Genomic DNA, 26,553 nt, shown 5'->3' with positions numbered 1-26,553 from the left:
ATGATAGTCGCATAATTTATTATGAACTGCAAACAGCTTAATGAAGATCACTGCAATACCGCTTACAGCAACTTTATACAGACGCATTCGATGTTCGTCAAATAAAAACTTGAAGCACAAATACAAAATAATCCAGCGCATAGTACAGTTTAGAAACAATAAAACTCATTCGTCTTTCATCACTGGGTTAAAAACGGTGGCCTTCCTATCCAGAAAATTACTAAACGGCACACAGAACGCTCAATCCGTAAGAGTACGATCTTCAAAAAATCGTGCGGGGCCAGAAAGTTCGGAAATCTCAGTATGAATCTGAAAATAGAATGATATCTATCACAATAGACATTTATCGTGCATTCCGTGACAATTAACGTACCTTTCTTAATTTCAACTGCAATTCGGCATCCATTGTCCTCCTAAACTTCCTTAGACGGTCCCGCTCCTCCTGTGGTTTACTCAAATCAACAACAGTTTTAGCCAACAGCATCCGGTTCTCCGTTTCCAGTTCCAACTGTTGGCGCTTCAGCTTATTCAGACGCTCGGTAAAAGGATCTCGAACTGCTCGCGACGGGGTTTGAGCGGTGGAAGTAATTGATCCAAATCCTGTTTAATTTGCTGTCCTTTAAGAGTGATAATTTCCGCCCTCAAGGAAGAAATAATCTGCCGCAGTACATCGATCTGCCCATCCGATGGGTAACCACTCGTACTAACTCCTACTAACGGGTGTTTTACGAGGCGATATCTCAAGGAACCGAAGGAAGCGTTTGCTGGTTGGTCTGTTTCAGATTCTCGTCCATTTGCTTCCTATCCGCTTCTGACTGTTCCAATTGAATACGCAGATGAGCGGTTTCCGTGTCGTACTCGTTCTGCACCTTGTGCAGTTTGCTGGTCAGGTCGAGAATTTGCACCTGCAACTTGGACAATTTTTCTTCTTCCGGTTTTGATGCAGTTTCCAGTTTTCGCTCGGTCATATCACGGCGCAGGCGGTATTCGCTGATTTCCTCCACTTTCGATCGCAAATCTGACAGTAGAACGCCAAAACTGAAATAAACTAACAGATGCAACTGTACCTGTATACACCTGATTGATAAAACAATTACGATAGTATAATACGCACTGTATTTAACACGTCCATTCGATGGTTAAAAACTTCTTAATTCAACTCTACCCCATAATAATCAATGAAAAATGCACAAGTAAACACCCATGCCGAAAATCAATGCCTGATCAAATTTGTGCAGCATAATTTACAAAAGCACTTACTTTTCTTAAGTTCGACGATCTCCTTATCCTTTGTAGCTAATCTGCTCTTCAGTGCCTCCGCATCGGCCAGCGCCTTCTTCAGTGTTTCCGCACGAACCTTCAAAGGATGTTTAGGCATCTCCGGAAGTTTAACACCACCCCGATGCCACTCTCAGTCGTTGATTTCTTCAAAAAACTGTTGCAACGTCCCAGTGGTTTCCTCCATGAAGTTCAACATAGTCTGTTGTGGTGACGTTGTGGTGGTCTTATAAAATCCTGTCTGTCCCCGGAATGATCCTTTATCATTTTCCGCGTACAGAATCCGCTTCAAGTGCTCATTATCCAACGGTGGTTTATCACTGGCGTGAACCGCGTTCTGCGTGTTGACGGTCTGATACCACAAATAACACAGTGCCACACATCGGTGCAGATTGTTCACTATATCTTTCAGCTGCGCATCGACAGTTTCCGAAAGCATCACTGCGCGCAGTTCATTGTCGGTGTCCAGTGGTCGCTTCACCTTGCGCACAATATCTGTTACAATTTCGGATTTATTAGCAAACTCCATAAACAATTTGGAAAATTCTGTAGCCGTAGCTCCCGCCAACAACTTCAGCCCCAGCGCGCTGGCTGCAATCGATTTCATCCCGAAAGCAATAATATCCATGACATCTTTCATTTTATCCATACTGCTGCGAGCACTGGCTTCCACCGCATTCAACCGTTCTAAAATATCGTCCATATCTTTGGTTGAGGTCTCCAAGTATTCGAGACTGATCGTGTCATCCAAGCGACTCTGGCGCAACTGATCAATATAGTACTGGATGGCTTTCTCTGGACGATCCACCCGGCCTTCCAAATCATTCAACATACCAAAAATTTCGGCCGGAGCGGTGCGAATCGCATAGTCGATATCTCGGTCATTCGCCTCTAGAATCTTTAGCAGGAAATTAAAATACGACGCATAGGCGACTTCATCCCGACGATGAGCATCAAAGCTTTGAACAGCAGATAAATCGACAACGGTCGGAACTTCATATTTCATTTGTACTTCTTCTTCAATCAAACGCAGTTTCAAACCAATCAGTTCCGGTAAAACACAGATACGGATAAAACTGTCTTCACGGCTGATGGCGAATATGTCAGGCATGAACAACATTAAATAGGCTTGTTCCTGCTGCAACATCTTCTCTTTGATCATCAGCATTTTCCTATCCACTCGTTCGGCATTAACTTTGTCGTCCTGGATTTTCAGGCGGAAATCGACCGATGCCGGCACCACAGCAGCTTGGGTTGGCGTGTTAGCACTCAGTTGCAGTTGCTCGCGCATACGATTGTTTTCTTCCTGCAGCTGTTTTGTCAAATCACGGAATTTATGCACCGTCTGGCTGGTATCATTCAAATTCTGTTGCAGCTCCACTAATCGCAATTTCAGAATTGAACTTTCGGATCGAGCCATATCCAACTGCTCGTGGGTGTGCCGCTCATCACTGTGATAACTCAATCAACTCATTATTCATAGCCATTATCTCTTCGTAATCCTTCACCGTATCCCGTAGTTCTTCGATTTTGTCTTCCAGATCTAATTTTTGGTTAGCTAAACGCTCAACCATCTCCTCCGCACCCAAAGCAGCATCAACCTACAAATACAAATACAGTTAGTACCAAGCTAATCACTCATTCGGTAGTTGCACTTAATGCACATTTCAAGAATTATACAGCTTAAAGTCCAATAAAGCAAACAGCGCAAATGGCAGACATGTCTACTGAAAGCATCAATTTTTACGGCAATGGCCCAATTACGTTTACCTGCTCACGAAGATTCACTAGAAGTTCTTCATTAGTAGCAATTTCCCTCTGGTGTCTTTCGACCGAAACAGTAAGGGCATCGTTTCGTTCCTCCGCTGCCTTCAAATCCTTTTCCAACCGTTGCACGTCATATTTTTTTCCATCCAGCAAATCTCGAAGCTTGTAAAGGGCTTCTGTTAAATCCTGTTTTTGCTTCTCTAGCTGCACAACTTTCATGTTCGTGGACGCTTCTCCATGCCCTCCCTCAGATACCTGATGCTGTAACATCTCCAAATCCAGACATTTATCCTCGTATTTCATTTTGAGATCCTCTAATTCCCGTTCCATCTGTTCTCGTTTTTCTTCCGCCATCTCGCGATCAAGGGTCAACATCTCAATGTTTTCGTGAAGCTCAGTCAGATCCTCCTGGGTGGACGCCGCTTCTTTGACCTCACGAATTTCTTTCTGAGCAGCGAGCAACTGTTTCTGCAGCTCACCATGAGCTTCTGCCATTTTTGCTTGTTGATCTCGAGATGCTCGATTTGAAGACGTAGTTTGTTGTTCTCCGACTCATAGTCCCGTTTTAATCTGTGAATATCAACCGCGATCTCTTTTGGTTCAGGGCGTGCGGCTTCCGTCTCGCTAACCGTCGAAGCGTCGATTGAAGTTTCAGTTTTCAAGGATCCTTTGCGTTCTGTCGCTGTGACTGGTTGGGAGATCTCTCTGGAAGAGAGAGGAGCTTCCTTGGGGAGATCATTCTTGGCTGGCGAACTCGGCTGCTCTAACGGTGGCGAAGAATCAACTGCGGCGACGGCAGAGGCTAGTACAGGGGCAAAGGTCGGAAGTTTTTTGCTGCCTAAACAAATTAAAAAAAGATAAATGCACTACATTTTAAATAATGTTATCCAACATATGTTTTCAATGCATGTGGTGTTTTCTATTGTAATTTCTATCGCTTCACCGCTTAAAGCAGACGTCCAATAAAACAAGGTGAAAGAGTGGGAAATTTCTTACAGCTTATTTTAAGAAACTTTAAGAAACCAAAATTTACTGTAGCATAACTTTCCGTACACCAGACTCTGTGGTGCAAGTTATCTCGCGGCTACAGTAATGGTTTGACCGAAACTAATCAGCGAAAGCTTGAATTTATCAAGCAAATTTGACAATTTCATATTGTACAATTTCTACTACAGCTTCATAAAAAATAGTTTTTGGCAAGGATAATATTGATTTTCGTATGTATCACAATTCTGCCAACCTCACGGATGCAGTTCACGATGCACCTACTCGACTCGGTTGCGGAAACGGAGGAAAGACCAGAAGGGATAGATGCGGAAGGACGCGGCGCTTTCAATCCAGGCGCAGGCACTCTGGAGGCGCTCTGGGACGGCGCAGGCAGTGCACCTTTCGCAGCAGATCCCTTAACACTCGGTCTGGCGGCAGTCTTATCCGTTTTTGTCGTATGGGCTTCGGACGGCGTTGAGCCTCCAGACTTCTCAGTCAAACTCTGCAGTGATGTTGTGGAGCCAGTCAATGAGGTGGCCGAAGATCCTCTTCGTTCGCTCGTCAACGCAAATACCTGCCCGAAAACGTACAATATTTCTAAACTCAAGCGATATTGTACAATACATGCAATCGTAACGCACTGTTTTGCCCGTCATTTTGTTGTATGAATTTCTATGAACTTACTGTTCGACGTCTTCGTATCTGTTAAACAACTTACGCCTCACCTGACTTTCGCGGACGAACGTTCCACAGTTTTCCTCGCATTCGAAAGATTTCACGTCCTTAACAGTGCCATTATTTTTCCCTTTCGGTTCACGAAGCACGACACCCACCCCGATACCCGACGCAAATTTAGTTTCCCCGATAAAGGCAATCTTCCCTTCACAATCTTTACCTTCCACTCGCACCAGATCGCCAACTTGCCACTGAGATGTTGGTGGCGTCCGTGGCGAAGCAGCCATTTTTAAGAGTGCAATACAGTAGCTAACAAAATAACATGTCGTTACAGATATAATGGTGTACATATTACTCGTTCGAGATTTTTCGGAATAAAACTAAAAAGACTGAAAAGTTTGTTGCGACAGCAAGCTGGAAAACAGAAGCAGCAACGAAACTGCGCGTGCACGCTACAACGTACGCGTAGAGCCTTCCAGAGTGTGTGTATTCGTGTATTACTGACTCGCTGGTCATCGTCCAGAAACGTGGATAAAGGATCATAATAATGTATAAATGTTTGGATTTGAATGCCGGACGACTGTACTCTAAAATGCTTATACTTCTACAGTAACTCTTGCGACGTATGGCTCTTAGTTTTCTGCTAAACGCACAATGGAAATGTCGACATAACGATTCGTATAAGCGGGGAGATGCAAAGACTTATCTCCAAAATTCTCAGTTGTTTTTCACCGTTATGATTTTCTAGAATGACGAAGTAAAGCCATCGCGCTTGCACTTTTTGGCTATCTGGCTGGCTATGGCCATATTAAATTCAGCGTAAATTACTGTACGTACTATTGTATTTCATTGCTGACACTGTCCGCGAAGTCTGGGATCGCAGTTCTTCTTATTAACTGAGCATAAAATTTATTCGAATCTGGAAAAAAAACTTTTTTGACACAGCACGATGTTGCATTTTGGCATTTTACTAATTTGTGCATACGTTCCAGGTAGTCATGGGGGAATTCAGCTGGAAAACTGTGAACGATTCCTTTGTACCAACGAATTCTAAAGACAATTTTCTTACCAGTTTTAAGTTTCATCATTCACTGTATGCAAAAATTATGTTACTGTACTGAGTACACCAATATGTTGAAAGACAAGAAAAGCAAAAGGGCACTTTTATCAGGAACAACCAAGATTCCACGGTCCGATGTGCTGTAAGGCACCCAAGGTCTACCGCATTCGGAATAGTCTTCCTGTTAAAAGATCATGCAAAACAAATGAATAAAAGAATTCAAACTTGGTTGGCACTAGTAGATTCTTAGGCTTATAATCTCTGCACCGGATGAATTTACGTAAACATGTACGAGCTGCACAGCTATCGTAAGACCGCTAGCACTCGTGACCGCATGCTTGATGCTTCGAAACTGCCGCATTCAAGCTCGCAAATGTTTTAAGAAAATTTTTTGCTAGATTTTTTCTGGCTTACGGATTGAAAGTACGGAGCACAGTCTGCAGGGCGTTTTCGGTAAGGGAAGGCGTTAAATATTCGACACTCCTCCGCTGCGGAATATTTTACTTGTCGCGGTTCAGCTGACATTCGTGTACCATCGCACGGACATGACCTTTGACCATCCAGTGCAACCAGAATGAGATTGGTCAACGAAACCTTATAGACTTCTACATTCCTATGTAAAAGACCAAACGTTAGTTTCAGAACGGACTGTATGCGTGACACTTCACCACAACTCCAAGATCAATAGACTAATCGTGACCTCGGCGCTTACTTTACGCAGGTGGATAAACAGTTGATCTGGAACGACAGCTTCAGCTCATTCCAGGTCGACGTAAACAGTGTCGTATCTGTTTCACAAGGGAATCGAGGTGGTTCCGGCACATGCTCGACGGTGTCATTACCGTAAGTTTCATATATATAGTAGTCCTCGGCGGTTAAAACGGACTTGCATAACGACAGCAAGAACAGAAGCTGCCTGCAAAATGTTGTTGTTGGAAATTAAGACCAAATACTGCATTAGTGTGTACTCTGGACATATTCTTCTAACAGTAAGTAAGACATACAATAATAATTATTGCATATATATACATAACTGCAAGGATTGTTGTGAATGTAATGCAAATGTGACATACCCGTACAGTAGTTCTGCTAAGATTAACAGCCCTTGCAGCATCTTGTGCACGTTTATCCAAGGTTTTGAAATGCATCCAGCATTCTTTTCTGTCTTGTTTGGTTTGCACATGTCCTGGTAATCCCTTATCGTAACTCTGCGAAAAATACCATGGTACTTTTAAAACTGTGCACTACGGCTGCCTGCGCTACTGTATATTTGAGGGCAGAAATGAATCATTCAACAACATTCCATTGTCAGAGGCGTACGACTGCGCCTGGTGCGTACGGTCCACACTGGACGTACTTGCACTCATGCTTGCCGTTATCGCCTCTCTCGCTGTACGTACGTGTGCTGCTGCACTGCACTCACATCCGCTGAAGCGGATATACGCAGCGCATACACTGAGCCACACTTGCTCTCTCGTTCCTCTCTCGCAGTATGACTCAGCGTTCATACGCTCGCGTTGGATAGAGTCCAGTCTGCGCATCATCACACAGCTGATGGCACACACCACGTGCTTGCCGCCAGTTGCTTCTTTCACGCCTTGACAGACGCTCAAGAACCCACTTCAGCATCACTTGCTATTAGCCATCAGTGCTTTGTTCTTGCTTTCCTGCTATTACGCAGCATTGTTCCCCTTTATTTGTACAATAAAGCTCACTCGTGATCTCCTCGCGCTTGCCTGTTACATGGTAAGCAGAATCGTTTGGTTTTCTATCAACGGACCCTTTGAGGAGACGGTGAAGGCTTCATTCACGGAGAACTCGTCTGGAAACCTTTTCAGTCACTGTCAGACTGTGGTTTGCTGAAGCAATCACTGCATTGGCTGTCGATCACACAGATCGCATCGTCTTACAGCTGAGGAATAACGGGGATCACTGAAGTGATTCTTGCCCAGCTGGTGAGCACAGTTTCTTGATCTCTTCCACATTGAAGAGCATTCCCAACAGCACGGACTTTTTCCCAACTGACGGATCAGACTCGAACGAGAGTCTGCAGCGCGATAGGATTAATCCAATAATACGGGGACCTTCGCTTTGAACAGCGACCCGCAACTTTAACGGCGGTTTTCAACTCGGAAACGACGGATTTCCGACCTCGGACGGAGGAAATCGAGCGGAACCGACACCGACACCGACACCGGTAAAGTAACGGTTCTAGGTCGATTTTAGCCGAAACTAGGTCGGCATTTCATTTTCTAGCGGTAGAAAACAATTTCTATCCGTAAATCTAAAATTTCTAACGGTGAAAAAGTAATTTTCGACGGAGAAACCGACTCGGAATTTTGCTTTTGGTCGAGAACCGACCTGCTAGGTCAACGAACCTGTCTAGACAGTTAGACAAAGGCTAACCGGCAACAGGTCGGAAATTCTCTTCATTTTGATTTCTAACGGTGTTTCGACCACCAGAAAATTTTCTTAATTAATAAAAATAATTTCTAACGGTTAAAAACTTAAAAATCCGACTAGATAGAATTTCTAGCCGACTAAAAATAATTTGTTTTTCTCGCGGGAAATAGCGCGAAAATTCTTGAACTTCCTTGTGACGTCATAACGACCGCATTGATTCATTATCAGTACTTAAGAGGCAGCCAATCAGCGTGCAGGGGAAAGTTCCCATAGCTTAACATAGGCGTGATTCATCGTTTTTTGTAAAATTTGCACGCGGCTCGCATTCTGTGACGTAGGCAGAAGTGCAAGACCACTTAACCTGTTACGTCACACCGGTTAGCACAGTAACATAGGACGTACTACACCGTACTACTATTACGTACTGTACTGTACCATTGTACTGTATATTAACACCCTGTGTACTGAGTCACCAACAGACACATCAACAACAATAACAACATCTCATCGGACGTTCCTGAACAAAAAGACGTTCCTGCTTTAACCAAACAACCTTCACACAGAAGATTGTTCGACTTTCTCTTTTAACTGATAAAACCCTACAAGGCTCCATCAGAGCCGACCTGAGTCGACAACAATGTCGAACTCCCGAGAGAACGACTACGCGAGAAAGTTCAACAAGGACTATTCTCGGCGTGCAAACACGACCGGAAAGTACTCACTCCGGTACGCCGGTCAGGACAAAAGTCAGCCATCCTCAACCGACTCGACTAAGTCGGCTAAGGCAAGGGAAAGGCGCAACGAACGAATCCTCCTTGCCGACTCGAATCCGACCTCGGATGACAGTTTCGAGGACGCTAAGGATAAAACATTCCTGGATACCCAAGCTGACGTAGCAGCCCCGTCCCACCCGACCGGGGGGGATGTGGAACAGCTGCAAGCCGAGACCACATTGTCTCATACCGACCAGGAGTCGAGCTCACACAGAGCTCAAGACTTGGTACCGGCCACCAAAGCCACCGAGCTCGGACGGCAATCACCCAACTGGACGGAAGAAGTGCCCAAACCGACCTCGTCCAACATGGATACACCGACTAACCAAGTCGGAAGGAAATCGCCGACCACGCAGGCCGAGCGAAAATCTCCGAGCAGGGAAGTCGACCAACAGAAGGCCGACCTACCATCAGCTCCAGATCTCGAACAACCGACCTCGACTGGAATGGGAAAGCTGATAACAGATGCCAGCAGAGTCCAACCGACCACACAGGTCGGAAGGATTTCACCGACTTCGAAGGCCGGCCAACAGATACCGACCTTGGAGGTCGGAGAAAAGGAAGTCGGCACAAGCAACCGACTCCCCTGGAACGGCAACCAACCGACACAAAGTCGGATGCGGCCGTCCAGCCGACTAAACTACCGACCGGAACGGAAGATTCCGAGGTACCGCCACGAAGCGGCTCTCACCCAGTGGGATCGCCGACTAACATACCGGCACCTAACGAACGGATCATTTCACCGTTGAGCCGAACTTCGCCAACTGGAAGCGAGTCGACTCGAGTAGCTGAAGCTCAACAAACGGCGAAGTCAACTAAGGCGACACAAAGTCGACCTGTCGACCTGAAGATCCGACCGTCACCGCTAATGTTCGAACCTGGCGAACTTGGTAGCGAGAGAACCCCGACACCGAACGACGAAGTCTTTGACACAACAAAGGTGTCAAGACCGAACAGTGCGGATGGATTCTTCACAACACCGGTGAAGTCCAACAAGGACGACCTCACCTACCAGGCCAGTGCACTCAAATATACGGCCAAGAAGTGGATCGCGGCAACACCGCCCGAAAAGATCGAAGATGTCGACCTACTCCGTGCGAGATGCCATAAACTGATCGCACAGATCGTTTTGGCAGATCAAATCGTTAACTCCACGGAAGGATCACTCCGCAACTCGGCGGATACCCATAAACTCGAACGGAGGAAATGGGAACGAGATCTGGCTGACGCCAACAAGGGCATCGCCATCCAACAACGGGAAATCGACCGGCTAAACGCCATACTGAAGCGAACTGACTTACCGTGTCGATACGAAGATGACCAAGTCGCCATACTAACTGGCAGGCTGGAACGGTCAACCGCAGCCGTCTTCGAAATCAAGAAGGAGCTTGATGAAGCGAACAAAGCGCTCGAAGACGCACAGAAAGACTTGGCTGATGTACAAACGGCATTGGTCGAGTCGGAACAAGCAGCCGGAGCGTTCCATCAGCAACTCAACACGGCCAACGAAGAAGCCGAGGTCTATCGAAACGAAGTCGATAGATACGTGGTGGAATTGAAGAAGGCCGACGACGAGATCGACCGCCTAACACACAGAGTCGACGAGCTCGAATCGGAAATCGAACTCCTCTTCACCAGAATGGGACGCCGGTTCATTGACGCGAACGCTCGGGACATGGGCTTCCCTAACCAAAGGACAGCCGATGTCGACCTGGTGGAAGCAAACGCCCAGCTAGCCGACCAAGTCCATGGACTGAACAAAGTCCTTAAGGAGGAACAAAAACTCCGAGCTCAACTGGAGCATAGCCTGAACGAGGCTCAGAAGGTAAACGAGGCGCAACACAACCGCATCCTTTACCTGGAAGCTCGCGAAGTCGAGCTGTACGAATTCGGCGAACAAGCCGCCCGCAACCTCACGGAGATGATGCGGCAAATGGACGAAATGGACATCGAAACAAGGTGTCTGAGGGAGGAGAAGAAACACCTGGAACAAAACCAGGTCGAACTTCCCTCATACCGGGAACAAAGCGGGGTTGAACCGCCCTCATACCGGACGTCCATGGCACAGGATCAACAGCCGTCACGAACGATCAGTGACATCCTGTGGGGCATTAACCCTACCCAAGAAATGGCGAAGAAGGAAAACAACACCTCCTACTTCGTCGGAGTCGTAACAACCGACCCGAGTGTGGGAACAATCCCACAACCACCAACTGTACCGAGTGCTCCGGAACCGGAACACAATACGTCGACCGCGGCACCACGAGTGCCAACAACGAACGTGGCGACAACGACGTCGGCCGGTGCATATACTAGCACCTCGTATGCGACGCGGACAACAACGTACGCGCCGGTACCTAACGCCAGAGGAGACCGGACAACGGATGCCGAACGTCTCCCCGTCCAACCACCGAGACCTGGCATGGAGGCATACCGCCCACCACGGACGAATTCCAACCCGAACTTACTCCGCCAGAACCCGCAGTTCGACTCGGAACGCGGGCGAGCTCGGTCATTCAACACGGCTGACCAGCAGCAGGACGGAAGAAACGGAGAAGACAGCTCCGACCAGCAAGGCCGGAGGCCTCCAAACCGACCTACAGAAAGTCGGATGCCGGCTCAGGGAACACAGCCCGACCGGTACGGAAGAGTCTACGACCAGCCAAGTGGATTCTATCCGCAGGCGGCGAGACAAAATCGAGCGCCCCCTCCACAACAGCATGGAGGACAGCCGCAACAGCCTCGTCACTCAGATCAGGCTCGGTATCCGCAACAGGACGGATACAACGGTCATGACGACGAAGCTTACCAACAGGAGGCATACGAAGATCAACAAGGTCACATGCCATATGCCAACCCGCCACCCGCCCCGGTTGCACAACAAGTTGCGCCGGCGGCACCTCCGATTCCTCTTGGACAGGACCCAGCACATGTTGCTCTGATCCGCGCAATGACCCACGGACGTCGGCAACCCTTACCGCCGTTCGATGGTGATCACACCAAACTTCACGGGTGGCTCAAACAGATTCGAAGCTTGCATCGTCAAGCCCAACAATGGTACGAAGACGATCAGACTTTCATGTCCGACTTGGTAGCCCAACTAGATGGCCAAGCGGAACATTGGCATACTCTCGAAGCCGCTGGAGAACCAATCGGCGGATGGCCAGTCAACCTATGGCTGACCAAATTCGAGCAGAGATTTGCGGACAAGAACAAGGAAGTCAACATGATATCCCGAATTAACAAACGGATATTCCGTTTCGGCGAAGAAACGCCGGAACAATACTACGACGCGATGATGTTCATGAAGTCCCAAGTCCCTACAGTTACTGATCAGATGATACTATATCATCTTAGGGAGAACATCCATGAACCCAAACTGCGGGAGGCCCTGGAAACCAGGATGCCGGCAACGCCAATCGAGTTCCGTGACTACCTACGGGACTTCGTTAATGGCAAAGAAATGTATGAGGTGCGGAAATCGCGTGACAGCGACTACGCTAGAGTTCGGGCAGCAACACCTGCACCTGTCCCGACCCCACCTCCGGCAATACCACAACAGACTGCGTATCAGCCACACATGATGCCGGGATATCAAACCCCGACGGCACAGTACGGACAACTGAGTCCGGCGCCGACGCCACCGGTGCAACAAGCACCAGTCCAGCAACAGACTTGGGCAGGCGTGGCAGCAGTCAATCCGAATCCCCCGGCACCTGGAGCTGGAACCCCCGTTAACAACTACGGCGGCCCAGGTTATAGCCCGGGCGGTAACCAAAGCAACACATGTTTTGGTTACGGACAGAACTCCAACCAGGGGTACTCCGCATACGGACAGTATCCTCCACAAGGATACGGCGGCGGAGGCTATGGTCGCGGAAGAGGACGCGGCGGCGGGAATCGCGGCCGTGGGAACTTCCCTAACCGCGGCGGAGGCGGCAACCAACAAGGAAACCGACCTCCCCAAGCACAACAAAGTGCTCGGCAAGGGACAACATATGTCGACAAGATGGAGGCAGCCTTCTTCCAGTGGACGAAGGAAGGGACCTTCCGGTGCAGGCACTGCATGTTTAATAACCATGACGAGTCGCGCTGCATCTATGGCTCGGATAACAATCCGAACCTTCGGTGGTACGACGACTGGTACCGCCGATATTCAACGAATAGCCCGGTTGGCTCGGCCAATCCTTTCTGGAAGGACATTGTGCCGCCGCCGCGCCAACGCCAACAGGCAGGAGGCTCGGGTAGCCCCGGTAACGGAAACCGGTCAACCGGCCAGGGGAATGGCGGAAACCGCAACAATAGCGGCGGGAACCAACAAGGTTCCCCGGCATACAGAGAACCGTTGCCGCCCCGCCAGTCGCTGAACTCGACGCCACCCAACAATGGGCCGGCTCGGAGTAACTCCCCGGGAAACGCGCAAGGTCGATGAGCTCCGGTGACTCATTCGACCTCCAACATCCGACCGAACCACCGGACAAGGATAACCCCACTAACCAACCGCTCATTTACCGGAACGAACTGGATGTCCCCATAACGGTCGAGGAAGGCACTCAACAGATAGGAGCAATCCTCCAGCTGCTTGGATTGAACGAAAATAGTTCAATAGACGACTTCGCAAAAGCGATGTCGACCTCCACAAAGGAGGTAGAGACAGCTCGGAAGTTAGCTGCTCAGCTCGGCGTGTATGTCAACAATGGTACCGTCGAAGCTTGGCCTGGGATACAACAAGTACTCGAGGCAACCGACCCTGCGCATCAACTTGGGGTTGGAACGTCGGAGGTCGGAACGCTAGAATTGCCCGACCTAAGCAGCGCAAACAATGCGACTGCGCCGTCCGTCACACAAAGTGACCAGGTACGGCCCGGCCACGGAAGTTGGACCGGATTGCCGGTGAGGATAAACTCAACCGAGCAGCCCAGACGAGGCCCAAGACGCGGAGGACCGGGACGCCAAATAACGCACCGGGGCAACAGAAACTTCCCCAATGTATCATCCGAACGCGCAACGGATAGATACGCAACAATAGCAGCCGTCGACCTTACCGAAGAATCGGAAGGAATCGACCAATGGGAAACAGTCCCATTGGAAGCACAGGTACCCGTTTACTCTCGGCCAGGAGAAGCGGACCTCTTCCAGCCAAAAGAGCGACCAGCCAGAACGATAGCCAGTTCTAGAACATTCCTCAACATCGACTACATGTGGTCGAAATTAAGGCCAACAGACACCTCAATGGAGGAAAGGATATTGGCTCAGGCACAACGGTTCGGAACCGCCAAATTACCAGAGGACGGAGTAGCTAACCGACCTGAGGTACAGGAAGCGGGTGAAGTCGGAGTCGAACTTACACAAAGTTCAACTCAACAGCCAGCCGACCACGGACCGGTGTCACTAATTCCCATCAAACCAACGATACGGGAGGTAACCTTCGAGAAGGGAATCCATAAGAAACCTAAAACAGTTCGAGCTTGGACACACGAAATCCAAGTCGGATCCACGCCCACAATGACGATGCTAGATACCGGAGCGGAGACTTCGCTCATCGAACAACGGTTTTGCGAGAGGAACGGGCTAACGATGCAACCCCTCGGACATTACACCAAAATACTTGGTGTAGGCGGACAAGTCGCCTTTATGGTGTCCCACTGCTGTACTGCACCTGTAACGATGCAGGGCTTTACCAGCCACCATACATTCCACGTCCAGCCGACTGAAGCGGACATTCCAGTACTGCTCGGATGCGACTACCTGCATTCGAAGTTCACCTTCGTCTTAACACCAATCCCTACTACGGAACAACCGGTAGGAACGACGGTAGTGCAGTCTATCCCGATACCAGAGGCGTCGGGCAAGTTACCAAGTGAAGCAAGGATAAGTCGGATTGATCACCCGTCGGACCCTTCGCGAATTTGCCGTGACTGCCGGAACAACAACCGGACTCTGCTCGAGGAACTTAAGCTGCACAACGCCATCGAAGCGTACGAAGGACGGAAAAACACCGGCACACTACGACCGGCCAAGACGGTACTGAAGTCTATCCCGATACCAGAGGCACCCGCTGAAGCGGATGCCCAGAACCTAGAACGAGTACGACAAAAGTACCGAACTTGGTTCTCGGGAGTTCGACACTTTCTCGACCAACGGACGTTGGAGATGGTGACCACTCTGCGACAGAACGGAGCGTTAACTTACGAGCAAATACGGGACGCACAACAAACGTGTGAACCTGTAATCGCCCTCATGAACGACATAGAGGACGAAGCATGGGAATGGGAAGACGAACGAATTCCGATCCACCGACAGTATATGGAATACGGACTTCCCATACCACGCCCTTTGGAAATGCCTTGCCAGGAACTAGGCTTTCAACTTTTTGCCTACATGCAGCGAGTCCAGTTGCACGGAGAATCGTCAACGGCTGCATTTTGGCAACGGTACGGCGAGGATACCGCTATAACGCGACATGTCCCCGACCCGTTACCGCCAATTGAGGAGCACACTTCGACCACAGTGCAATTCGTGAGTAGCCCAGCGAAACCCCAGGACGACGTAATCCTGGACGAAACTGATAAACCTTACCAGTGTACTATCTGCAAGGACAACATTGACGGAGTAGTACGGGCCATAAAAGCTCATCACGACCTAACCTGGTCGGACGACAGACCATCATCACCGTCACCTCCGCAACAGGAACGGAAGGTAGACCGCTTTCGGAAGCCTCAACAGACGAGCATCCGATGGCTGAGCGACATAGGCTCACAGCCAACCGACCTTGAGAATCAGGACGGAGCAAGTCGACCAACCCAACCGACGGATACGGCCGACCAAGCTGAAACGACCACACAGGTCGAAGTCGGCAACATACCGCAAGTCGGACAGGAAGACGAAACAACCGTCGAAAACGAAGATTACCAGTCGGACGACTCGGACATACAGAGTACGAGCGACTCGGCGGATACTGACTCCGATAACCGACCTTCGGAAGAATCCGAGGAAGAAGACGACGAAGAATTCGATCCGTCAGTCCGACATTGTAGGACGGACAAACCGAGCATAAACGACTCGGATGATTCGTCATCGCAGGACGAAGAACCGACCTACGATGTCCGACTAACCACAGCATTGCGGACTATAGTTCACACAGAATTTATAGTCGAGCAACCGGAACAGACTGAACAACCGAAGCCGGTCGACTCCGAACAGCAGGAGGAACTCGACCAACTTAAGGCTTTGTGGGAATTCGGAGGAGTTAAACCGGAAGAAGATGATTTCCGACCTCCAACCATAGTCGTCCAGCAGTTGTCAATGGAACAACCGACCTTGGCTAACTTAACCGACCAACAGAAGTCGGAGCACTTCAACACATGGAAGGCACGAGTCGCCAAAGTAACGACGATCGAAGAGTTGGACCTGGACAACAAATGCCCAGAAGTCCACCACCTAAAGCTGGATCCCCACGTAGAGACGAAAGCGCTAGACCAACAAGTCGTCTTCAACAGCGAACGAGTCCCTCTCCCACCATGGTCAACATGCTCGATCAAGGTACGGACGGCGAAACCAATGGACCCGAGAAGGCCAATTTATTTCTCTACCCTAAAACGGGTAGTCCGACCTATTCGGCCAATCGAAGCCAAGATCGACATCCGACCGACAAACGACACGGCCTGGATAAACATTCAGAACACGACTCACCAAACGAAGGTGCTGAAGAAAGGTGTTAGACTTGGACATATGCAATACGCTGATGTCTATGAACCGGAAATCAACAACGAATTTGTCGAATGGGAACTCCCACACAGAGTGGCGAAGACTTGGCCCCCGACTCGGGAAGTGAAGCCAAAACCCCAATTCGAAGTTTTCGAGGCAACAGGAGTCCGAGCCCAACGGAAGGTTAAACTCATTCCTTGAGCCGTAACCATGGTAGAAGTCGTCCTGGACGTACCGGTATCCAAGGACCAGAAATTAATGTACTTAGGAGAATCCGACCCCAAACGACACGGAGTCGAATTCATGGACGGCGTAACTAAGCATGAAGGGAAACGATTCACCGTCATGGTGGCCAACCACACTCATCGGGAAGTAACCTTACGCAAAAGTGCACCGATGGGTCGAGCCGAAGCATTTACCATGATGACGGACGACCAGAAGGTCGAAGAGGCACGAGTCAACACGGCTGAAGTCAACACGGCTAAGTCGAACAGGAAGACGCCGAGTCCCAGGAGGAGCGACGGAGAATCATCGACTCCATGAACTTTGGTAAAAACCTAACCGACGAGCAACTAGCCAAACTGAAGGCAGTTGCATGGGATTACCGGACCGTATTTCCGACCTCGAAGAAACCCTACGGTGACGTCAAAGGGGTAACACATACCATTGATGTCCAGGGCGCACAGCCGATCAAGATGAACCCTACCAGGACAAGCTGGAAGGGACGTGAATTCATCCAGAAACACGTGCAGGAGATGCTCGACCAAGGAGTCATCGAACCGTCATCGGCGGCATGGAGCTTCCCCGTCGTCTTAGCCGCAAAACGGAACGGAGACGGCACGGTAGGAACACGCTTCTGCATCAACTATATCAAGTTGAACGCCGTCACAAAAAAGAATAACTACCCACTACCGAACCCGGACGAGCTACTGGACCGATGCGCCGGAATGGAGTATTACGGCAAGGTAGACTGCCAGTCCGGCTTTTGGCAAATTCCTATGGACGAACAATCCAAAGACTACACGACCTTCGTAACACCCGAAGGCATGTGGCGATTTAACCGTATGCCGTTTGGAGTCTGCAACGGACCAGCAACTTTCCAAATGCATATGGATAAAATCACAGCATCAGCTCGGAAGAAGGGTGTGTTCGCCTACATCGACGACATCATCTTCTTCGGCAAAACGTTCGAAGACTTCCTTGAGGCTTTCTGAGCGACTCTCGAATGCCTCCGCGATGCTGGATTCACGGTCAAACCCTCCAAATGCGAGATTAGAACGGACAGACTGCTGTTCCTCGGACACGTTCTTAGTAAGAACGGAGTCCAGACCGACGATGAGAAAGTGGCCTGTATTGCAGAACAAAGCTGCCCGAAAACTGAACGGCAACTTAGGTCGTTCCTCGGACTGGCCAACTACTACCGGAAATTCATCCGAGGATACGCTGAAAAGACGTCAAAAATGTACGAGCTCCTACGGAAGGATAAAAACATCAAGCTCGATTGGACGGAAGCCCACACGGCTGAGTTCAACGACATGCAGAAATTCAAGCACTTCATCGACCACGGACCATTCACCGTAAGAACAGATCATCGAGCATTGCAGAACCTGCTCCGATGCGAGTCGAACCGACCTGGCATCAACCCTCGACTAATGAGATGGGCACTGGCTTTACAAGGACGGGACATAACCATCGAGTATAAGCCAGGAGTTTTCTGCGACAATGCGGATGCCCAGTCGAGATGGCCACTCGAACGTAGTGACGACAAAGATCCACACGAAGAGTTGGACCAAGTCCCCAACTTCGAGGACTTCAAAGACGAAATTAAAGTCTGCACAATAAGGACCCTTAGACGTCTGAAGGCAAACGCCTCAAAGAAAAGGAAGAAGGATCTAAAGGAACCACCGAAAATCCCCCTTCCACCGGTTCTCCCCGGATGCAATGTCATAACTGACTGGGACGACTTGAGCACGGCAGAAGTTCGGGTCATTAATATCCCAGCACCGGAGACACCGGAACCGACCATTAGGACCGTCAACACGGCGGGAGATGACGAGTTGGAAGTCGAAAAGACACTCCAACCTCCACCCGAACCGAACTTGGAATTTCGGAAAGCGCAGTTACGAGACCCGCAGCAACGCAAAATCATCGACGAACTGGAGAATCCAGAGAAACTCGACCACAAGTCGAAACATCTGGAACATTACCAGATGGCGCAAGGAGTACTGTACAGACTGAAGACGATCAACACAAAGTTGGAACGTTGCTTCGTCGTACCACTCTTTATGCGTAATCAAATCATCCGATCACTCCACGATGGAAAAACCGGAAACCATTTCGAACGGGAGAAGACGATCGAAGCGCTGAAGCTGCGTTACTATTGGCCACGGATGAACACCGATGCCATTGCCTATATTGAGAAATGCCGACAGTGCATCATGACCAACAAGCAACGACGCCCACCACCCGGTAAACTCCAGAAGATGGAAGTCGGTGAAGCCCGGTATCGCATCTATGCGGACTTCAAAGGTACCCTTCCTCGGATGGAGACGAAGGGATACCAGTATATCGCAGTGGTAACCGACCAGCTGACGAAGTTCACCGTAGCCCGGGCAACGAAGACGAATACCGCGAGGGAATTCGAACGGTTTTTCGTCAAAGACGTCCTTTTGAAGTACGGAATGCCGACCTTCATCCACTCAGACAGAGGGACACACTTTACAGCGAAGACGTTCGCTAAGGTCGCACGGATCTTCGGCATCCAACACACACTTGGAACCGCCCATCATCCGGAAAGACAAGGACAAGTCGAACGGCAAATGCAAACGATTTGGGACGGAATAAGGAAGTTCTGCGATGTAAAAGACGGACACCGATGGCACAGAGCCTTGGATTATGTCGTCTGCGGAATGAACCGAGCCGTCCATGCCGCGACTGAGTTCTCACCGTTCTACATGTTGTATGGTCGAGAAATGACCATGCCACAGGACATAGTGGCCGGAACGAATACACCGGAAACCTTCACGGATAAGGAACAATATATCCGACGGATAAAAGAACAACTTCAGCGCTCGCACGAGATTGCTCGCATCAACATTGATGAAGCATTCGAACGGAACGCCGAGCACTACAACAAGAAGAAGTCGAATCCGACCTTCAAACCGAAGGATAAGGTAACGGTGGAATTCCCGACCAAGGACCCGACTCGGAAGGAACGCTACGATGGAGTTTGGACGGTCATCAACTATGTTGGCCCCAACAACTTACTCCTTCGATGCGAAGACGGACGCGAAGATACGGTAGCCGTCGACCGAGTTAAACATTGCCGAGTCGAGACAAGTCGACCAGCAACTCGGTCAACTGGCCCGGTAGCCGACCCGACAGAAGGGAAAGCTACTCGGACGCCGAAGAAGAAACCGGAAGAAACCGTCGAAAAACCATCGGATCCGACTAACGACGCGGATAAAACTGAACCGAAGGTAAAGAACAAGCGAGGTCGACCTCGGAAAAAACCTTCGACCGACTTCGAGACACCTGCACTGAAGGAACTTCAGAAGCAAGATGTGATAGCTGCTGACCCAGCACCGACCTCGGAAGAAGTCGCTGATGATAAAGTTCAGCCGACCACCGAGCAACCGAAGAAGTCGGATGATAAGTCGGAAACGCCGGCCCAGCCAGCCAACCAACCAGTAGAGGAACCGAAGTCGGCGACAAAGCCAGCTCGGAAGAAGAGGACGGTGAAGAAAACCGACTCGTCGGCACCGACTACAGAAGTCGTCGTAGCCGACTCGGCAGTCCAACCGACCAAGCCAAAGCGCAAGTACACGAAGCGGAAGGTCGACTTACCTAGTACATCGGCGCCGACCGCGGAAGTCGTAGCAACCGACCAGGCCGTCGAACCAACCAAGCCGAAACGGAAGTATGAGACAGCTAAGAAACCGAAGTTGACAGCTCAACAGATGCTGGAGGAAACGGAAGTCGCTGAAGACGAAGCCCATAAGGAGATCCTTGAACGGATTACCGAGGGACGGGCGGACTCGGAGAAACCAGTCAAAACAGCAAAACCCAAGACTTCCAAAACAGCAGTCACAACAGAACAGACTCAGTCATAGGGCCATAGGTGTAAAACTTAGAATAAGTTTTAGGTTGCTTAACAGTAGCTAGGTATAGATGGACCTTTGGTGTCGAAATGGAATCTCTTCAGTTGACCGGAACATCTTCAGTTGAATGTACGGGAGTTGGTAGAATTCTAACGCGCCGTATTTCCTTTCCTTGACAGCAAGGAACAATGTCAGGTCGTCACCGACACGACCCACCTTCCAGCGGATCGAACAGCGGACGTAGCGGCAGCGGATCGAACCGACCACAGCCCTACCCGACTTCCTATACGAGTCATCGCTCGACATCGCGATCGGATAATTCGCGGTCGGCCACGCAGACGCCTTTACCGCAGGTAGATAATCCTAGTGCTAACTTAACAGCGAATGTGTTAGCAGGTCTTACGGTCGGGCCCCAACGTGGAGCGATACCGCCCCAGGTTTTGCCGCCGAACACAGCAGTCGATAACACAGGCTGCCTGTGGAATCTCGGCACTGGAACGAGTCAAACGACTCCGGTAACGGCAGCAGACCCACATGGTCAAATGCCACCGTATCAGTGGTCGGCACCGACAACAATAGTCGGACTGACCAGCTCGGCATCAACAATGATGACCGGAGCAGGTTACCCGACACCGACAATGGTGCCAGGGATGACAAACACGCCTGCAACGATTTACATGGTGCCCACAATGGCGCCAGGAATGGCTAACATGGCTGGTCCGATCTACACGACGCCCACACTGGCGCCGAGTAGTTTTCCATACAGCCCACCGGCAATGCGATTCGCATCAGTTCAGCCAACGTCCGGAATGCCATCCCCACAAATCGTAGCAATGAGTATGGTCAACCCGGATGGCACAATCTCGCCACCAAGACCAATGTTGCTCACGCCACCGATCTCGCCGACACATCTTCGACCACCCGGACAACAAAGCTCCTGGATGGATCCGAACGCAACGACCCACTTAATAAACCGGCTAAACCAACACAGAAGTCAGGTCGGAGGACAGAGCCAACAAGTGCCTGTTTCGACGACGACCACACAGGTCGTAACGTCGATGACTCCACCTCTTGCGGTCGTCCAGCAGATTAACACCAACGGCAGAAGCGAATCGGAGCTACGTCAACAAGCGAAATTGGCTCGTGCTCACATAGACACGATAAACCAAGCGCTGACACAGACTTCACAGATGGACCCAAACCACGCTTCATACAGAATGAAGCTGTTGGCCGATTTGGCGTACTACGAGATCCGTTTGAATGACGCCAACCTGATGCTCCACGCCGAGGAACAACAAAACCTCCGAATCTGCCAGCAGGCGGTAGCTCGACATGTCGCTCAGAGACTCGGAGACCCTGACCCTGGCCCTCCACAGATAACCACACAGGTTATCGCACCCACATCCCACCCAACTCCATCGACTTCGGCAGGCCAACAAGTGCCCGGCCGAGCACCGTCATTGGAGATTGGAAAACTTCGTGTCCAGAAGGAGGAGGCCATCAAAGAGGCAGTAAAACTCAGAATGAGTTACTCAAAAGTTCCCCACACAGCGGAGAACTACACTACCGAGCTAGGAAGGATCGGCCGAGAAGAACAACAACGTACCGATCAGGCAGCCCACTTAGAAAGGAGGATAAGAGCTCAGGAACAAAACTTGCGCTCATCCGGAATTTCGGCACCGACCACACAGGCGGTGATCAACGAAGAAATCCGATTAGCTCGGCTGGACGCTTTGGCGCAAAAGCGCAGCGTATACCTCCACGAGATCGACGAGGTGAAGAAACGCCTGCCCACACTCGATCCGACTAAGGAATATCATCAGCGAACCGTCAAGGGCAATCTCGACCTGATGGACCATTGGACGAAGAAGCTGATAGAAAAGGAGAACGAAATCCGAGCACTCCAGCCGACGACAACTCAACCAGCGGTTGTCCCGACGAGCCAACCCCAACCGATGATAACGGTCAACGTAGGACAAGGGTTACTACCAATCCAAATTCCGGCCATCCAAGCGAACCCGATACAGCAAGTCCCACAAGGACCACCTGTATTGCCGCTCCCAACACTGCAGGAGCTACGGGCATTCTTACGAATGGCTGGAATAGTCGTAGAAAGAATGGTCGCGGTTATGGAAGATACACAGGCCGGAACTCCTGAATGGCAAGCCCTCGAACACAACGGGAAAGTCATTCGTGACTATATGGCAGGACTTCAGTCATACTTGACTAACGGACTGCCAGCAACTACGGCAGAACTGACCGTCATCCGAACAAGGATGCAGAACGCGCAAAACCGAGTTGACCGACACCATCACCTGACCCAAAACTTGAAAGCAGCGGAACGGAGGTCGTCAGCCGTACCAATGCCTCAAATAACGGACGTACGGGCCGCCATCCAGGCCGGAAACCGAATCCTCGACGGCATAAGGATGACGCACGGCGGAGACTTACCAGCTATCGCCAACAGAGCTCAGATAGTAAACGACCTCCACCGAAGCCTACGGGTCGCCCGCCAACTTATTGAACAACGCGAAGGCATAACTACAGACGATCAGGCCATCCGACTAAACATGCATTACCGAAGGATTCAACAGATAATCCAGAGCCAGACGGGCGGAACCGAACAACAGGTTCCCCAGCTCCGGTATCATGCTATGGCACTACAGATTGGACAGGACGACCAGACGACAGAAGTCTGGAAAACCATCCTCGACGGCAAAGAAGCCCTCCAAGCCATGTACGGACGTATAGCTGAAGGAATCCAAGATCTTACCGAATCAGACCCAGTTCGGAAAATTAATGATCTTATAGCTCACATAGGGCTAACGGAAGATCTCACTCGGTACGGCTTGCCTACCACAGAGGTGGACAAGCACCGACTTCGAGCAGCTATGGATCAAGTGAAGACGGCTATCCTGGCGGAGACAAATTCGGACGCCCCACAGACTAGCTCGGCAACACCTGATCCGAACTACGTCATGGTTGGAAACGAAAGTAAACGAGTACGAGGAAGAGAAGGAACGGGACAAAGAACAGGAATCGACTAACCTGGCAACAGATGCCATGACAGAAGGTCGGCCGTCTCGGATCACAAAGATCCAGACGGCGCGGAAACCGAATTTCGATTCTGTCCGACTTCCACCTCTAGCCCCACCAGCCAAACCCGACCTCGAATGGGTCAAAGCAGTTAACACTCAGTTACTGCGAGCGGACGCCGTCATCGTCGAACTGCGTAAGATGATGGATGAAACCGATCAGCGGAGCCCACAATACTGTCAGATCGACATCAACCTCGGACACTTGGAGAACAATACCAAGGAAGCCCGATTTATTCTCCGACCAACAACAGTGTGGTCGGCTAAGAATCAGGAACGGTTGCAAACGCTGACGGCCATGATCCAGTCCTTCGTGGACGACTTCTATAAACGGAAGGAAGCGGAAGAGCAACGTAAGCTGAAGAGACCGCCCTCCGCCAAGAAGCCAAAGGTACAACCTGTCAAACCGACACAGGTTGTTCCACCGGTGAGTCACCAAGACGAGCCGATGGACGAAGTACCGGTACCTGGACTTGAAGGCGAGGATGAACCGATGGATACTTCGGAGGAAGTCGGAACAACAGAAGTAACCCGACCTGAACCCTTGGAACGACCTACCACGTTACCTGGGCTCTCACAAAGAGAACCGCAGAGTGAACGAACACCCGATGGTCGACTTATCCTCCAACCAGGCGGATCGAATTCACCAAAGTTTGTACGGAAGCCAAAACCGACGGATAACGTCGAAGAGCACGGACCACGCAGGCGGCTCTTCCCGTCGAAGTCGCCATCACTAGTCAGGACCAAGGAACAATTCTTGGAAATCCTGAAGGCGACTCCGTCTTCCCTACCACCGGCCGAAGAGAAGCCGAGCCCGTCACGGAAAGTAATGGGAGCGAAAGCCTTGTTCACTCCGGCCGTCCATAAGAAATTAATCGGCCAAGCTAAAACACTCGACCTTCAACGGATACTCTACGAAGCACAACTTCAAGGAGGTATCCGAGATCGGACAATGACCGAAGAGCAACAGACTCAAATGGCCCAGAAGATCCACGCTACAATTCAGGACAGAGACAAAGTCCTAAGACGGTTGGTGACTTTACGATGCGGAAAACAGGAGCTACGACAACTCCCACTGGATTCGAACATGATCCAGACAATTCAACGTCTCCGCAATCCGAGCATCAACCCGGGCGCCTATACACTGGAAATCCAACCTCGGCCCGGAGAAGAGGTGACCGAGAAGATTCCGATAACAATGTCGGACAGTAGTGAAGAAGAGGAGAACGCGGACAACAACGACTCCGATGACTCCACTAAACAAAAGGCAGCGGGACCAGCGAAGGGATCTACACCGAAACGTGGTAGATCGCCGGTAAAACAGATTTCACCGACCCGATCGGCATCCCAGCCGACTAAGCTGCCAAGTCAACCGACGATTGAGAAACCACCTAGGTTCTCACCTCGGAACACTCCGACGAAACCGAAGAAAACCGAGGAAGCGATGGACACAACATCCCCTTCGGAAGCGCGAGTCGGAACTACGGTCGAAACGTCACCACAAAGGGACGAGCCGACCTCCATTCACTCCGGTCCACGTCTAACAATAGACGAGTCTCGAACAAACGAGTCGGCAAACGAGTCGGTTAACATACCGACCAAACGGAGTACAGTAAAGGAGAGACCACCTCAGGACTCGTCGCGCGAATTCCATAACGACAAGGCTTTACAACATGTAAAGGACTTGACGAGGTTGGAACAGGACGTCTGCATCGACATGGCGTACCCTGAGGATAGGGAACTCTGGCACTCGTTGAGAATCCGACGTGCCAGTATAGTTGGAAACACCACGGAAGCTCGGCGCGACCACGACCGACTTACCGAGAAGATGGCCGACGTTATGAAACGAATGGGAGAACATTACCGAGCGGAAAAGAGCCGACCTAAAGCCCTACAAGCGGCTACACCAACTCCACGTAAAATCACCGCTCCGGAACCTAAGTCGACCAAGAAGACGGTACAACCACCCGTCGCCAAAATGAAAGTTCCCCCTCCGACCAGACAACCTTCCGTCCAGATCGACGATGATCTCGACGCACGGGTCATAAATTCGGCCAATTCCGCGAAGTCCCATAAGGACAAACGGAAGGCAAAGAAGGAAGCAGCGAAACAAACTGCCAAGCCGCAAACGACGGAAGTACAGAAGAAACCAGTCAAGTCGGAAGCCAAGGAGCCGGCCAAACCGAAGTCGGACTCCACGGTTAAGACGCCGAAGCCCAACCCGGCCAAGCGGCATAAGTCATCTGACGACCTAGACATTTCGGATGCCGGCCCAGAAAGGACCGAGCAGAAAGAGAAGGCTCAAGAACCGCACGACAAGGAGGCGGTCGAACGGAAATTCAAAGAAGTCATGGAACGAACCGGCACAAAGCCGGTTAAGACTTCAGGAGGTCGGCTACGGAACCCACCAAAACCACCGACTCCGCCCGAACAACCTCAGCCTTCCACATCGAAGCAACAGTCCGATGTAGAATCCGATCAGGTCTCGGATATCGAGGATAAGGACTCAATCTCCGACCACGGAGAAGGTGAGCCATATGAAGGATTCAAAGGCGACATGAAGGAAATGTTTAACCATGGAGCGGACACTGACGAATCACAGTGGCCAGCTCCCGACGATGTACGCGAACGCCTTCCGGACGAACAGCCGGACGATCCGGTGGAGACCTTGATTCGCACAGTCCGAGTACACGTCGAAGTCGTCCGTA

The 26,553-nt window shown here is 50.4% G+C and overlaps 2 protein-coding genes across 3 annotated transcripts in view; both read right to left on the bottom strand.

The window, feature by feature from the left end:
- Nucleotides 1-9: 9 nt before the first annotated feature.
- LOC129591413 (dynactin subunit 1-like) lies at nt 10-5,116 on the bottom strand. Its single transcript, XM_055487049.1, is given in 9 exon segments — nt 10-309; nt 374-1,018; nt 1,261-1,410; nt 1,600-2,627; nt 2,731-2,879; nt 3,049-3,540; nt 3,543-3,883; nt 4,315-4,606; nt 4,758-5,116. Coding segments are annotated over 8 exon segments (2,967 nt in total). The 5' UTR covers nt 4,995-5,116; the 3' UTR covers nt 10-309; nt 374-740.
- Nucleotides 5,117-5,589: 473 nt separating this feature from the next.
- LOC129591305 (voltage-dependent calcium channel subunit alpha-2/delta-3-like) overlaps nt 5,590-26,553 on the bottom strand; it is a 38,050-nt gene continuing 17,086 nt past the window's right edge. For both annotated transcript variants that reach the window (XM_055486909.1, XM_055486910.1), the window contains 4 exons: nt 6,841-6,975; nt 6,480-6,683; nt 6,182-6,380; nt 5,590-5,948 (listed from right to left, as the gene is read on the bottom strand). In XM_055486909.1, coding sequence (XP_055342884.1) covers nt 5,817-5,948; nt 6,182-6,380; nt 6,480-6,683; nt 6,841-6,975 — 670 coding nt within the window. In that variant the 3' untranslated portion in view covers nt 5,590-5,816. The remainder of the gene's footprint in view (nt 5,949-6,181; nt 6,381-6,479; nt 6,684-6,840; nt 6,976-26,553) is intronic.

Source organism: Paramacrobiotus metropolitanus, unplaced genomic scaffold (assembly GCF_019649055.1).
Source record: "Paramacrobiotus metropolitanus isolate TYO unplaced genomic scaffold, Prichtersi_v1.0 Parri_scaffold0000045, whole genome shotgun sequence".
Classification (NCBI taxonomy): Eukaryota; Metazoa; Tardigrada; class Eutardigrada; order Parachela; family Macrobiotidae; genus Paramacrobiotus; species Paramacrobiotus metropolitanus.
This window is presented reverse-complemented; position numbering and strand designations above follow the sequence as displayed.